Consider the following 16829-nt stretch of genomic DNA (forward strand, 5'->3'; position numbering starts at 1 on the left):
AAAGATCCCCAGGGTGAAAGATTGCCCAGTATACAGTGGCCTATGATAAGAGTATATCTTTCATACATACCTGCCCCAGAAGTAGAGTACCATTGTTACTATATGTACTCATATACGTATAAGTCTAGAAAGTTTAGTCAAAAAACTGAACCAAAAAACCTGAATCAACTTATCCACAGGTCAATGTAAGTACTGTACTGTGACTGATAGCATCAGCTCTTCTCTTCAGTGGGCTTGCCATCCACGCATGCATCCCCAGATGGCCCTGCCCCATTCTTGCCAATGGTGGAACATGCAAGTGGCTGTGCCAGTGCGGTTGCATACACGTCATGCCTCCGTTGGATACAGTGGGACTTAAGATCCCACAGAATTTGTTATCCATGGTGAGGTGGACTCAGTCCGGAACAGAACCCATGTGGATACGAAGAGTCAACTGTATTATGAAGAAGAAGAAGAAGAAGAAGAAGAAGAAGAAGCATCCTCTTATGAAAGCCAAGAGTGCAATCTGTCCTGGAAGCACTGACCCCCACCACCCCACTCTATTCTTTCATCCATTCAACCTTTAGTATGAGCACACACAGATATGCCTGCTGGAATTTTGTAAGTTCCCTCATATTATTTTCCTTTGCTTCATCCTTTAAATCCTTTGTTACATGCCCCTAGATTTTACCCTTGGTTTATCCACAGGTCCTATAAAAATTGATAATTTGGGCTCCAAAACCTGCCCTTAACATGAGGTCAACTTATAGTTGAGTGTATATGCTATATTAGACTCAATTAAATAGAGATCAAATTACCCATTCCTGGAATGCTTAACAGTAAGGAGACAGACAGAATGAAACAGAAGGGCTTTAGAAAGAACAAGCATTAGCAGAATAGGTGGAGGTGGCATGGGGGAAGGGGTGAGGGATATTCATAGGCATCCACAATGGTTTTCAAACTGTGGTAGTAGTTTCAGTATGTGGCCATCACTCCAGCTTACCACATTAATTATTACACCAATTAGATGAGAAAACTATGATTTAGATATGTTACAAAATTTTCCTCCAGAATCATCTATAATGCTTTACAGTATGGAAATAGTGATATTAGTTTTAGCCACTAGCAAAGGCTGGGCAAGGAATGAGTGCCATCTTTTATTGTTTTTTCCTAACTCCTCCAGCTATTTTTGTTTCTGGGGAAATAGATCTATGTATATCACATTTCCTGTCCTTGTTGTCTGAAACTAGCTTGCTGTCAGGTGCTTTTGATGTGTTGAAGAAAGATTCAGCTTCCAATGCAGTCAGCTTCCAGATATTGAATGGGAGGGGGTGCAATCTTGTTCACTGCCTTAAGAAGCAAACTATCTTGGTATGACCATGGCTGTGGTTTCTCTAAATTAAATTTGTAGTATCATGAAGAATAATTTAGAAGACAATGGCCTCTTACTATGGATATGTACCAGGTTCAGTTCCTTGGTCATTTCTTACTACTTTTTTTCTTTTTGAGATAAAGTGAAAAGGGGAACATTTCCGTATCTGGTATGTAGGAGAGGCCCAGTCCAATTGTGACAATTGTTTGTTTATGTTATATGCTGCCTATCTCCCAGAAAGGGAACTAAGATGGCTCACAGAAAAAAATGATTTTAAAATGTTACAATAAAAATTTAAAAACAATTAAAATCATCATGCTAAACCCATATAAAATCACATAAATCATACAAAAGTGAAAAATACAAATAGAGCACACACTCCATATAAAAACCTCCTTGACAACAATTATATATTAAAAGTCTGTATATACATTAATATGGAGTGTAGTGGGAACTACAGTAGTCTCATGTTTACTAATTAGATTATTAGATTAATATTTATTTATTTATTTATTTAGGTATTTATATCCTGCCCTTCAGCCCTAATGGCTCTATTTAGATTCCAGACATGACATATGTAAGCAGGATATGGCAATATACTGTATTAATCTGGAATAAGACAATCACTGCTGATAAGAATATGGCCTATGCTCATTTTATATAGCACAACAGTATTACAAATAGTGATGTGCTACCTCATTATTTTATAGGAATATGAAATTCTTTATTCTTTATTTTCTTTTATAGACTTTGAGAGCGGCTGGCAAAACGTACATGATCTTTTTTGTCCTGGTGATCTTCTTGGGCTCTTTCTACCTGATCAACTTGATCCTGGCTGTTGTTGCCATGGCTTATGAAGAGCAGAATCAAGCCACAATGGAAGAAGCAGAGCAGAAAGAGGCAGAGTTTCAGCAGATGCTTGAGCAGCTGAAAAAACAACAAGAAGAAGCTCAGGTAGCTTTATGGTGGAATATAGTCTTATATGGGGTTGTCCTCTACTCATTTGGGATGACATGTACTTATGTGCCATATCAAACTAGGGTTCTTTTAGCTGTTAGCATTACACATACTTGAATGTGAAACATTTCTGGATGACTGCTTTGTAGAGGGCAGGAACATACACATACCCAGGTGGGAGCAGAGAGGCCAATTTGAGCAGGAAGAAAGTTATCATATATATAATCCTCTCAAGCAAAGGTATCAGGCATAAACAGAGCTGTGTCAAGAGCTCTGTTCCTTCCCTCAGTCAGTCTTTTAGAGCTCCACACAAAATAACTCGCCTGTAATTAAAAATATGTAGTAGAAATAACCAGTCAAAAATTGTGTTTTTACTTGAACATAATTTGTCTTTAATTATTTAATTTCCTTCCTATTTCACCCCTTCTGCTAAAAAGAACAAGCCATACCTAGTGAACAGGCACTTCACATCCCATATTACTAAATAAGATGTAGCAAGGAGACTCTTGTCCCTTATTCTTCTACCGGTTACATTGAGCCAGTATTCAAACTCTTATACTGAAAGCCATCTTCTTAGGAAGATTGCATTGCCTAGCAAGAAAGGACAAATACAATTTTGCTGTCTTTTTCATTCTTTGTGGTCAGTCAGTTGCCAAAGAAGGATGGATTAGACATTGACTCCCAATATTCTATGCTTAATAAAGGTTGACTGACTGACTGACTGACTGACTCCCAATACCATGGAGATGACATGGCTTCCTTTCTGTGCTCCAGGAAAAAAAGGGAAGTGTTCTGCAAATAAAATTCAACAATTTGAGTATAAACCTGGCCAGGGCTACAGAGTGGAGTGAACGGATTCAGGTGGCACCCTAAGGAAGTAGAAAGATTTTTAAAAAGAGGGAAAGAGACATAGAGATGAAAGCAAGATATTGTGCCTCATTGTTGCAGCAAGGCTTTAAAAATAAAATAAATAAACTTATTCCTAGCAAGAGTGAGGGAGGTCAGTGTTTCAGGCAGCAAATTCCTTGGGTCAGAGCTGAACATGACATCCTGAGGTAAATTTGAATTGAGTCTTTGGATCTTAAACCTTCACAATTGTTTCATACACTCATGTTTCTTCCCTTGGAACATTGGATTAGTGTAATGAGCATCAGAGTTGTTTCTTTTTTAAAAGAAATTCCAATAATAGTATTAACAGATTAGCACTGTTCATTTTAAATGTATTTAACACTGTCACACAACAGGCAGCTGCTTTAGCTGCAGCAGCAGATGAATCCAGAGAGTTCAGTGACGTCGGTGGTGTAGGAGGATTCTCAGAGAGCTCATCAGCAACATCAAAGCTGAGTTCAAAAAGTGCAAAAGAGAGGAGAAACAGGCGGAAAAAGAGAAAACAGCGAGAACAGTCTGAAGGAGATGAAAAAGATGAGGATGAATTTCACAAATCTGAATCAGAGGACAGCATCCGAAGGAAAGGCTTCCGATTCTCCATTGAAGGAAACAGGCTGACTTACGAAAAAAGGTTCTCTTCCCCACATCAGGTATCAAGATTGAATTCTGTTCTGTTTACATAGCAACAAATATTAGGTTGGCCCTCCAGTCATAGTGAGTGCGTATGAAGTATAAGCAGGTATATTTTATTTCTTTATTTAAAAATGACCCACTAATCTCTTCCACATTTTTGGTACCATGAAGCTCTGGATCACTTCATGCCCAATGAAGGTCCAATGCAATATGAGCAGATCTTGGGGTCACATCCTCTTTTTTGTGATCTCTTTTCTCCCTTCGCTTGACCATATAACTAACACTTAACTCTCTTTGGTATGTTTGTCATACACAGATAGGCGTTCACCAATGTCATATGCCTATTGCTATACAAGATAGTTAATGTAAGGAAAATCATGGTCTGCAAGTAGCATTAATCAGGTACCTCTAACAAGAAAAAGTAAAGTGTGTGTGTGTGTAACAATATGAAACAAACACCAATGTTACACATATAGAGACACACAAATAGCCACATTTATTTGTTGGTGCAGGATTGCTGCCCCCCGCCCAAACCATGTGGCTATCTGTAAACTGTGTGAGGTATCTGTGTACAAAATAGCAGTTTACACAAAACCCCATTACTGTCACACAAAGAACCCATGTGTATTTCAGTGCAGAATAATTTCAAAAACCCCAAACAAACCACCTTTGGAATATGTGAATACTTGGTCAAAACTGTGCAATATTCTCCTAACTTTGGGCCCGAACAGACAGGCCAAAATAAAGCTGCTTCAGGTCACTTTGGAGGTATGCTGTTTAAATGACACACACATCTTAAGAGGCCACCCCTTTCTCCTCTAGATTGTTAACGCAGCAACCGCATGGCTGCAACAACAATCCGCCCCAAAAAGGAGCTCTGAAATGGAGCTCCTTCCGGCGATGCCACCAAGGTGCCATTAGCGCCCTGTGGCACATCTATGATGCAAGCGTGGTGCCATGACGTGTGGATGCTGCGCTATGCTTGCATCATCATGACAGCCCCCATGTAGACAGGAGGCCGCCATGAAGGCAGCATCTGTATGGACTAGGGTTCCAGAGCGTGCAGTTGCTGCGCACTCCAGAACCCTAGAATCGGCACTGGCACACCTCTTCCCTCAGGTATGTATCGGGCCAAAGTCAGGAAAAATGAAGCGCGCAGGATAGATGACACCTGTCTTGGCAATAGTACATGGGAAAAGGATCTCGGGGTGCTAGTAGACCACAAGCGTAGCATGAGTCAGCAATGTAATGCAGCTGTAAAAAAACAACAACAACAACCCAGTTCTGGGCTGCATCGATAGGAGTATAGTGTCTAGATCAATGAATGTAAAAGTATCACTCTATTTGACTTTGATCAGACCTCACCTGAAATACTGTGTCCAAAATAAAAGGATGTTGAAGCTGTAACATGTTCAGAGGAGGGTGAGCAAAATGATAAGGGGTTTGAAAACCATGTCCTATGAGGGACAGCTTAGGGAAACGGGAATGTTTAGCTTGGAGAAAAGTGAGAGGTGATATGGTAGCCTTTTTTCAATATTTTAAGAAATGCCAAGTTGAAGATGGAACAGGCTTGTTTTCAGCTGTTCTGGGGACTAGAATTTCAAGAAAGGAGATGCTGCCTAAACAGTGGAAAGAACTTTCTGACTATAAAATCTGTTCCACAGTTGAATAGGCTGCCTGGGGTCTTTAAATTAAGACTGGATGATTGTCTCTCAGGAGTACTTTAACTGTATGTTTGCATTAGCAGCAGTTGGACTAGGTGGCCCTTGTAGTCCCTTTCAGCCCTATGATTCTATTGCCTTGAGGCTACTGCAACAGCCTGCCTAATAGCGGCTAGTGCCGCCTTTGCCAATGGAGCGGTGAATCCATTCCATACTTTGATAAGATTTAAAAGAGCTCTACATGCTTGTGAAAAAAAACTATGCTGGGTAGGGAGGCTGACATTAAAGGACAAGACAGGAATGGTGGCACCATGGGAAGGTAAATGGGTGCCATGATGGCAGCAATAAAAGCAGTACATCCCCCTCCCCCCTTTTTTTGCTGTGATTGCAGTGGAAAAGGGGATGGTGTGATAAAGCCCCAAGTCTGGACCTGATTCATAATATTTATTTGCTCCTCCTTTTTTGTGTGTGTGGCTTGCAGATATTTCTATCTTTTACTACCTTCACTCATTTCCACACAGTCTTTGCTGAGCATTCGTGGCTCCCTGTTTTCACCAAGGCGTAGCAGCAAAGCAAGCCTTTTCAGCTTCAGAGGCCGAGCAAAGGATATAGGATCAGAGAATGATTTTGCAGATGATGAGCACAGCACCTTCGAAGACAACGAGAGCAGAAGAGATTCTCTCTTCGTTCCTCACAGACATGGCGAGAGGCGCAACAGTAACATCAGCCAGGCCAGTCGATCATCCAGAATGGTGCCTGTGCTTCCAGCCAATGGGAAAATGCATAGTACCGTGGACTGTAATGGGGTAGTTTCCTTAGTTGGTGGGCCACCAGTTCTTATGTCACCAACAGGTCAACTTTTGCCTGAGGTAATGGATGATGATGATGATGATGATGATGATGATGATGATGATGATGATGATGATAAAATAGGGTATAGGGGTGTTTGTCTCTGCCATAGCTCCAAAACCATAAATCCTGTCTGAAAGGTGCCATGGATACACCATCAGTGTACCATGGGTTTGTGCATTATTTTGTTTTTTTTAATGGTTTAGTTCATTTTAGTTTGTTAAATTCTTTCTGTAGCCTTCAGTACTACTTAAGAGATTAGAACTGACTCTGCACTGCAGAAATATTGCAGTCTGACACCACTTTAACTGCTGTGGCTTAATGCTGTGGAATCCTGGGATTTGTAGTTTTCTTCTTTGTTAGAGAGCTCTGGTGTCACAACAAACTGTAAATCCCAGGATTCCCTGGCGTTGAGCCATGGAAGTCAAAGTGATGTCAAACTGCATTATCTCTGTAGTGCAGATTCAGTTTAGGTGCCAGGTTTTACCTGGTGTGGATGCCATTCACACTTCACAGTTATACTGTTCCAGTTTAACTGCACTGTTTCTGTCTTATGGAATCCTAGAGTTTGTTAGGAACTACTTGAACTCTCTAGTTAAGAATTCCAAATTCCCTGCCCAAAATGTCAATCATCCCCATAGGAAAGAACCATGGCAGTTAAGGTGGAATAATAGTGTAATAATTCTGTAGTGTGAATGTCAACCTTCTGTCCAGGAGGAATTTCAAAATGTCCTCCATTTTTAGTGTGACCAAGAAGTATGGATTTAGATTTGTTTTAGTGTTTTTAAGCTTTATTTGGCTTTATTTTTCCTGAATGTCTTCCATTTTACAGTTAGGACATCTGGTCACCCTGGCTTAGGGAGAGAAAAAGCTAATGGAAGATTTATTTCTCCACAGATTTTCTAGACAGGTCTATGTGATGTTTTCCTCTGTAGGGCTCCTAAATGCTTGAAACAGGTTTTTTTTTTGGGGGGGGGGGGGAGACTGAGAGAGAGTGAGAAAGAGATAGAAAAATCCCTTCCCACTAGTTAGGGAATTAGTGGAAAGGAGAATGCGCTTCAATCCAGGTACGATTTAGAAAAAGTTCTCTAAGAAACAATGCTGAGCTAGAGCCTGAAGGAGCTCTAAGTGTATAGGTAGCTTTTCTTGTGTGACTTTTCTGAGAAGCTTTTATATCCTGCCATTAACTTTCTAGCCTTGCAGCATAAATCTAGTGCTGAGAATAATCCTAATTATTTTACTAAAGAGGAAATAAATTATCTAATAGTATCAGCTGAGGGTAACTTTCATCTCCCTTTACAGAAATGAATCAAGTCCTAGGTATGCAGAGACTAGAATGTAGATCTCCCCCGCCCAGGATCAGTAAATGGTTACAGACAACAGAAGAATGCCAGAATGATGCTGGGTCCAAGTCTGCCTAGTGAGATTTGCCACTGAGTCCTCATCAGTGGTTCATGAAAAGAACCTGCAAATTGTTCAGTTTTGTGACAAGTGATACAGTAGTTCAGATTAGGACACTTAGTACATTTTTATGTGGCATATACAATATCAGTGGGATGTTGAGGTGATTGGTATCTTCTCATTTATTTATGAAATTTGAATTCTACTCTGTTTTCGAGGACTTGGGCAGGACTTCATTGTCCATCTTCAGCCCATTCTTATATTGTCCTCTATATTTACATGCATTGGAGATGTGTTGCTGAAACCTATCACTGTAGCCCAAAAGGAGATTTGGTACACAAATCTTCAGTACACAATTTGTGATGCTTCCTGACCCTTTTTAAAAAACTAAAATGAAAGATAATGTGACTATTTTACATTCATAATTAATTTATTTTCAGGGTACCACTACAGAAACAGAATTAAGGAAAAGACGATCAAGTTCTTATCACATGTCCATGGATTTTCTCTCTGATCCTACTGCAAGGCAAAGAGCTATGAGCATAGCCAGCATACTCACCAACACAATGGAAGGTATATAAACTTGAAAACTAAGATGGTGTAGTGTATAGAGTGTTAGACTCAAGAAAATTGGATTCTAGTCCCCATTGAGCCAGGAAGCTCATGGGATGAGCCTGGCCCAGTCACTTCATTCCCAGCCTGACTTATCTCATAGGATTGTTGTGAGGATACAACAGTTGGGAGGTAGGGGGGAAATCATGTGTGCTGCCTTGAGCTTATTGGAGGAAAAGAGGGGTATAAGTATAACTAAGCTTTAAACAGGCCTTCTAGTGTCTGGTGGAGAAATACTAGAATTTTGTCTAGTACTTTTCTTTTTGTCCTTTTTACTTTAGCTTTTCTTTTTTTCCTATTTGTTCTTGTTAGCTTACAGTGCTTAAGTGCACTGATAAGCAGTATAGAAATATACTTGCTATTGCTATATTGTTATTCTGGGTTTGTGAGATGTGAGGGTGGAAATTTGAGTGCATTTTGAAATGCATTTTACTCAATGAATAATTTTTCTTCCTCCACTAACTAAAGTGTGTTTTCCATATTTTTTAGCTGTGCACATTTTAGTTGTTTCCATTCTACTTTTATGCATACCATTCCTCCACAGTACTCTAATTATCACAATGGTGGCATTCTCTAGGTTGTGTGTATCTTTCTCACAAGTCTCTGAAGGTGTGAAAAAGAGATTTTAATCAAGACTGTTGAACCCAACAAAGTTGTTTTCCATCCCTACCCCAAGCCTTCTCTGAGCAATTTGACCATAACCAATCTGAAGTGGAGCACTACTGAGTCCCATAGATTCCATTAGATATTTAAAATACAGACCAGTGCATGCTTTTTTAGAAATAAATCCCCACTGTCTCAGACAAGGATTAGGGTCAGGTAAAAATGCCTAGGAATGCAGAGTGAGACAAATGACAAAGTGCTCACTTATGTCCATTTCCTTCATTCTTCAGAAGTCTCAGGTGAGATAGGTTATATTTCCCCATTTCTGGTGCCAGTAGAACCTTTTGGTTCTGGTGAAGCAAACCCTTGATTTAAGTATGTCACTGATGGTGATCAGGCAGGTATCTAAATCAGCAACTTCTTCAACTGTTTCCATCCCCAAAAGCTGCTTTTGCAGTTTGAGGGAAGTTAAAACAAGGTTGGAGGGAGGTCACTGAGTCAGACCTCTGTGTTCTGGCCTGTGGTATTAAGTCATGGTTATATGGTCCTGTCGCATGGCTTTTGTCTCCAAATCCACCATCCGAGTACAGCCCGCCTGCAGCCTGGGTTTCTTACTGCGTTTCAGCTGCCGTTTTTCAAATCCAGAAAGCTCCTCACTTTGAAAAATGGCCACCAAAGCATGTTAAAGCTGGGAGAGGTATTAAAATGTGCAATAATCTCCTTTGTCTGTCAAATTACTAACCTAGACACCTTTTAAAAAAGTGGTCAAGACAGATCTCTTCTGGCAGGCTTTTCCAGAATAAGTCCTTGGCCACATAATGATTACTCCATATACCATGGATTTTTGCGTTATGTTATGACTCTGCCTGTGACTATCTGATTTTTATTAGATTTTAATGTGATTATGTAATTATAATCTTAATTGTTTAATTCTTTTTTAAGGGGGGATACCTGTACTGTGTAAATTTTGTATGATTTTATATGTTTTTAGCCACTTTGATTGTTCTTACAAAAAGCAGGATATAAATAACAGTTTTATTTTATTATTGTTGTTGTTGTTGCACTTATGGGAGGCTTCTGAAGGCACTCTTTAGCTTGAAAATAAGGCAGAGACTCCACACATACCTTGGTTTAAGAGCAAAGTATGGGTCTTTCTCTGCTGCAGTGCAAATTTGGTGGTGAGGGAAAGGCGAGGGCTGCAAAAATGAGTGGGGGACATGAACAGCACTGTGTGTTGCCTAGTCACTGTCTAAATATAGATAATGTTTTGGATATTCCTGATAAACCCATGAATTGAAAACTGGATTCTTCAGTTATGCTGCATTGGCAAGAAAAAAAATCCATATAACAGAGGCCAAGGACACAATGGTTGTAGTTTGGTTTATGAATTGTTGAAGGCTTGAAGGCTTAAAAAAGATAATTGTTTTGTCCAAAGTGCAGCATAACCCTAAATCATGCATATAGAACTTGCTGCTTTTGACCAGATTTTGATTTGCACTGAGGCAGAGGACCCAGACACGATGTTATGGGTTAAATGAGATGGCCACAACTTTAATATAAATACAGCAACTACCAGTCAGTTACATTCACCTCTAGCAGAGAATGTATAGGAAAAGTATGACAGAGGAGACACCATGCTCGGTGGTTTTCATAACAATAAATGCTCAAGCAGGGCATTAAGCCATGAGTGTCTGTTAAGTACAGCATCTGGCAAGGCTTGTCATATCAACCAATCCCTGGGACAAGCCAAAACTGTTGGTTGGAGGTGAGGCAACCTGAACCTGCCCAAACTGCAGGTTCCACCCTCCTTCAACCATCTAGCAGTCACAGGGCTTTTTTCTCTCAATTCAACTTGTGCCCCATGTCCCCTTTATCCTCCATACCCATTATAGGAAGGGTCCAGTGCAGTTTGGCACCCCCTCCTCCCACCAAAATGTATTGGTGAATCTGATGAGTTCGTACATCTGAATAGAGTTCAGTACCCACTGGGAGAGGTGTACACCACTGCCTTTGTACAAGTAAGCCAAGTCAACACATATGCCTGGGTGGGAGATAGGTGTGTTGCCTATCCAGGCATCGTTATGCATGATATCCAAATCAGCATGGCCCCAAGTTGCATTAAGAGCAGTTATTGTGTGCATCCAGCTACACTTGTCTGGGTAACATATTTGTCCTTAGAATGTGAGCTCCTGTGACCAGACTTTGGATGTTATGGAGGTCTGCCATCACCATGCCAATGTACCTCCAATCCTTAGCCCAGGCAGGCTATGTGGCAGGAGGGTCTAATGAATGGTGATGAACCACAGCATGACCAGCTTGTGCTGAAGCCTTATTAAAAACGGCTGCCCACCAAGCCTTTGGGCCTTAATGCAGGGCTGCCCAAGCTCCCAGTAAATCCAGTAAGATTTGTAGTCCTGTGAGACTTCTGACAAGGTGCAGCACAAAAGGTGTGCTGGATGTCATTCCAAAGTCCTGCAATGGCATAAAGGGATGCTTGGTGTGGCCTGGAATCAACAGTGCCTTCCCCTAAGGGCCTCCTCTGTGAAGGCGTCAGCTGTATGTTTTCTCATGAACATTTAGTTGTATTTTCTGACCCCATTTGCTTAAGGTGCACTCACAACCTTTGCTTGGATTGATAATAAATCACATACACATTATAGGAAGCAGTTCTCAAAAATAATTATGTTTTGGATAAACTGGATTGCTTTATAAATGCTTTAATGCATTCTCTCTCTCTCTCTCTCTCTCTCTCTTTCAGAACTTGAGGAATCCAGACAGAAATGCCCTCCCTGTTGGTATAAATTTGCTAACATGTGCTTAATCTGGGACTGCTGCACTCCATGGTTAAAAATAAAGCATATTGTTAATCTGGTTGTGATGGATCCCTTTGTCGACCTTGCTATCACTATCTGTATTGTTCTGAACACTTTATTTATGGCCATGGAACATTACCCGATGACTCCGCAGTTTAATAATGTGCTATCCGTCGGAAACTTGGTGAGTCTTCCATTTACTGTCCTAAGTACCATTATTCATTGAAAAATTACCGAAATTGCTTATTTTCATTTATATATTTTCAAGATTTATATCCCGCCTTTCTCCCGCAGTGGAATTCAATGGCTTGAATTTGCCATGCTGAATCCAGCTTAAGCTACTCACCTGTTGAAGTCAATGTGAAAACTAGTTATGATTTAACATTATACTGATTTCAGTAGGAACTAAGTTCAATTAAAACTAATGTTGAAGTCAACAGAAAATATATCTATGCCATAGCAAGACTTAGAGGCCCATTTAGGGGTATAATACAGCTTTCAGTAGATCCACACCCTAGTAGGATCTTTACTCTAGTATTAAACATAAGCTTTAAAATGTTTAATGTACTTCATGCCATGAAAAAGTGGTTATTTCTCAGAATCACAGTCAAGGGATTCACTTTTGAAGTTATTTTTTAAATAAAACCTCTTTGATGCTACCCTTCTTTTGTCCTTAGTGCACATTTTGATGAATGTGGCAGGGATTGATGACAAATCATACTTTTTGTGTGTAGGTGTTCACTGGCATCTTTACAGCAGAAATGTTCCTTAAGCTAATAGCCATGGATCCTTACTATTATTTTCAAGAAGGCTGGAATATTTTTGATGGCATCATTGTCAGCCTGAGTTTGATGGAACTGGGTCTTGCCAACGTGGAAGGTCTTTCTGTCCTGAGATCCTTCCGACTGGTAAATAATATGAATAAACTGCAGAATTTCCACCTACCTTTTTGATTTCATTACATATAAAGACAATAAAGATTAATATGTTGTACATTTTACTACTTGTGTCTTCATTTTTGGTCTAAAGATAATTGGAAAAGAGTTCCTGCATAGCTGGGGGTTGGACCTGGATGGCCCTTGTGGTCTCTTCCAACTCTATGATTCTATGATTCTATGATTCCTGTGAATGAATTGGTAAACACTAGTGCAGTATTCCGAAAGCACAGCCAATGCATGTTTGCTAGGAAGTCAGTTTCATCCAGTTAAACCAGTTTTAGTCCCAAGTAAATGTGTATAAGATTGCAGCTCAAACCTGTTAACTGTTCAGCATTTATCTGCTTTACGTCACCTTTACCTTACCAGTATTTATCTGCTTTACGTCACCTTTAACTGCCACAGATGTCCAAAGAGAATGAACAAATCTAGTGTCAATGTTCTACTGTAGACTTTAAGATAATTCTTTAGTGAATTAAATGCAAAGTTAACAAACACTGGAATTGAACCCTGTGTACTTTTATCTTTCAGCTTCGAGTTTTCAAATTGGCAAAATCTTGGCCAACATTAAATATGTTGATAAAGATTATTGGCAATTCAGTTGGTGCCTTGGGAAATCTGACCTTGGTTTTGGCCATCATAGTCTTCATTTTTGCTGTGGTTGGAATGCAGTTATTTGGCAAAAGCTACAAGGAATGTGTCTGCAAAATCTCTAATGATTGTGAACTTCCACGCTGGCACATGAATGACTTTTTCCACTCTTTCTTGATTGTCTTTCGAGTACTTTGTGGAGAATGGATAGAAACTATGTGGGACTGTATGGAGGTTGCTGGACAAACAATGTGCCTTACTGTCTTCATGATGGTCATGGTAATTGGCAATCTAGTGGTATGTATCCAAAAAATCTATATTTTAATTCAAGCACTATATTGCAGCTTGAGTCTGTAACATTTTATGTCTTTTAATAATTCACCTATAATAAAAAGCAAAATGTGATCCCCCCCCCCCCAAAATGCCTAAGATTAATAGTATATAAATGTAAATTAGAAAATAGAGATTGCATGGTGGCACCATTTCCTTTTCATTATATAGTACTCAGTGTTTTTCTTTTCTTTTCTTAAGATGGACAATAAAGAGTATCTCCAAAGGAGAGATGATAATTCACTATCTCTCCTGGAATATCTGTGCCTTGCCAGATATAGATAAAGGTAAAGGTAGTCCCTTGGCCTGCATTTGCATGCTTTCAAACTGCTAGGTTGGCAGAAGCTGGGACTAGTGATGGGAACTCATCCCATCATGCAGCACCCAGGCCTCGAACTACCAACCTGTCGATCTTGCAATCAATAGAGTCAGCGTCTTAACCACTTGAGCCACTGCCAGATATACCCCTCTTAAAATAGACATTTAGGCGCTGACCCAAGGCTTGTGTGTACAGTGGCTACCTATTTTCTTTTGAAAGAGCAAACTTGTTTACAGCAGCATTTAGCAAAGTGCAAGTGTGACCCTAAGCCCCATAATGCCCATGTTTTTACCATTCAGAATGGCAAAATGGACCTTCAGCTTATAATAAGGAAAACCATGAAATGAAAGGTGGTTTACACAAGAATAATTCTTAAATAAAATTATTGTACTGACACATTCAAACAGGTCTTACTGTCATTGTATGTCACATGTGAAAAATCAGTTGTCTTCTTTTTCCACTACTAGGTTTTGAACCTCTTTCTAGCCTTGCTGCTGAGCTCCTTCAGTTCAGACAATCTTGCTGCTACAGATGATGACAATGAAATGAACAATCTCCAGATTGCTGTGGGGAGGATTCAGAGAGGAATTGATTATATGAAAAGAAAAGCACGTGAATTTGTCCAAAAGGCTTTTGTGAGGAAGCAGAAAGCTTTGGATGAAATCAAACCTCTTGAAGAGCTGAACAACAAGAAAGACAGCTGCATCTCTAACCATACCATTGTAGATATTGGCAAAGACTTCAACTACCTGAAAGATGGCAATGGAACAACCAGTGGCATAGGCAGCAGTGTGGAAAAATACATAATTGATGAAAGTGATTACATGTCATTCATAAACAACCCAAGTGTCACTGTGACTGTGCCCATAGCAGTTGGAGAATCAGATTTTGAAAATTTAAACACTGAAGAATTTAGCAGTGAATCAGATTTGGAAGAAAGCAAAGAGGTAGGTTTATTTTAACACACCACACTTCAATTGTTTCAAAATATGTTCTGTTAAAAACATGAACTGCTGTAACAAGATAATTTGTCTATGAGCTTGCATTTTACTGTTTTATAGCTTCTGGAAATAAGTGACATACCATGTATGCAAAAGTAGATTGTAATGATTGTTATCAGTATCTTTGTTCATTAAGACAGTCTGGATACTTTGGCATTGATGTGAAAATCAATATTAACGTTATATATCCTAGGTTTTTATAAGGAAACAAATGGAGAACAGTTTATAGTTTTATAATTTTACACGTCTTCTATTGACATTGGAGTTTCAGAGTACATTAGTGCAAGATTTTCCACAGTTAATTGGCTGATTTAACAGTCGTGTATTGTATGGGAAAGCTTGTAAGACTAGAGAACCATTCAGTTATTTCATTTTCAGAGACTGTCAACAATTGTTCCAGTATGATATAAATTGATTAATAGCATTACATTTGAAACAAGTTAGTTTTGCAGATGTTAACAGACACTAATTTGTATATTGATGACTTAGGGTTTGTCAGAACATCAGTGTTCTGCATAATCTAATACTAATAGTCATTCAAAAGAGTGAGTGCCTCCTAGGCTTTATCTTTTGGATCCCGCTGGTTTTAATTGAAGAGTTATACATATGCTCAAATCTCACTGAAATAAATGGAATGGAAAAGTTTAGTTGGATTGTGCTCATGGCTTACTGAACTCATCATTAGTTTTTCTCTAGATAAATGACCTTACCATGCCATCCTTTAAAATTCTGAAGTATTGTTTTTAAACATGTTACAATATTAAGAAGAATTTTTACTAGAATATTTCATTTTTATATGTTTAACATGGTCTCCTTTCAAAAGACTTCTCACTATTAAACTCTCAGCTTTAGAAGAATTCTTAAATAAAGTCTTTTCATCAGTCATGTATGATATTCATGATCTATTTATTATGTAATTCCCGGAGTTTTATGGTGATTTAAAAGTTGGTTTAGAAGCAAATACTCTAGCTCTCCACAAATGTCATTTTGTATTAGCTCTTCTCCAGTGAACCTGACTGAACTTTTAATGCTTTTAATACTGCTTTTCGTAACATTATTGTGCAATGACATGTTCCAGTAAAAACACTGTATAAATCTGGTTTTAAAAATAATGACATTGTCCCATAACTCCTGGAAAATATTTAATTTAGTATAGCATTAGTTAGAAGGACATTCTTACCATCTAACATGATAAAGATTTTGTGTAAATTTCTTTGCTTATAACACATCAGTGTGTGGTTTCCAAGAAAGTCACAAGTAAAGTGACAAAATTCTCAAGACCTGTTCTCACAATGGTAAAAGTATGACTTGTAAGTAATTCCTATCATTATATGTTTTCCAGAATATATTGCAATACTGTATTTTTATTTGCAGGGGATTGTTTTTTAAAAGTTGGAGGGCACCTCTACACAATGTGTTGTGATATTAGAGCCCATTAAGATATTTATGTCATAATCCTACTCTCTCTTTGTGGACAGCAGAGTGTGGAAGATTAACATATAGGTAGTAAAAGAGGTGAGAAAGGTTCAAGAAAATAGATGGGAAAGAGGCATGTGTACAGAACTGGCATTTCTGCTTGCCACTTAATGATAATAGCCTCTTTGCTAAGGATCTGTGGCTCACCCACATTCACCTCACAAGCCACAAAGTTTCAGAGCAATTTCTTCTCATCACAAGGCATCATCACAGCGAGCGAGATGTGCTTTGTTATACATTCTGCTAACTGCTCACTGCAGGCATAGATTTGTGAAGGCCTGAAGAGGAAGGAGGAAAATTTGGGGGAAGAAAATTCCCTCCCAAAAATAGTGAGGGAAAACTGTAGGTTTTGGGGATGTGTGTGGTACAGTGGGGCCAGCATGGTACAGTGATTTGAGGGTAACTGTGG

At 39.1% G+C, this 16829-nt stretch overlaps 1 protein-coding gene across 1 annotated transcript in view; it reads left to right on the forward strand.

The window, feature by feature from the left end:
- The window catches only part of LOC121925871 (sodium channel protein type 2 subunit alpha-like), a 30133-nt gene extending 13693 nt beyond the window's left edge, over positions 1 to 16440 (forward strand). Inside the window, exons 8-16 of the mRNA XM_042458446.1 lie at positions 2099 to 2305; positions 3553 to 3846; positions 6012 to 6359; positions 8181 to 8313; positions 11714 to 11952; positions 12503 to 12676; positions 13235 to 13591; positions 14411 to 14890; positions 16423 to 16440. Coding sequence (XP_042314380.1) covers positions 2099 to 2305; positions 3553 to 3846; positions 6012 to 6359; positions 8181 to 8313; positions 11714 to 11952; positions 12503 to 12676; positions 13235 to 13591; positions 14411 to 14890; positions 16423 to 16440 — 2250 coding nt within the window. The remainder of the gene's footprint in view (positions 1 to 2098; positions 2306 to 3552; positions 3847 to 6011; positions 6360 to 8180; positions 8314 to 11713; positions 11953 to 12502; positions 12677 to 13234; positions 13592 to 14410; positions 14891 to 16422) is intronic.
- The last annotated feature ends 389 nt before the right edge of the window (positions 16441 to 16829 follow it).

Source organism: Sceloporus undulatus, chromosome 1 (assembly GCF_019175285.1).
Source record: "Sceloporus undulatus isolate JIND9_A2432 ecotype Alabama chromosome 1, SceUnd_v1.1, whole genome shotgun sequence".
Lineage (NCBI taxonomy): Eukaryota > Metazoa > Chordata > Lepidosauria > Squamata > Phrynosomatidae > Sceloporus > Sceloporus undulatus.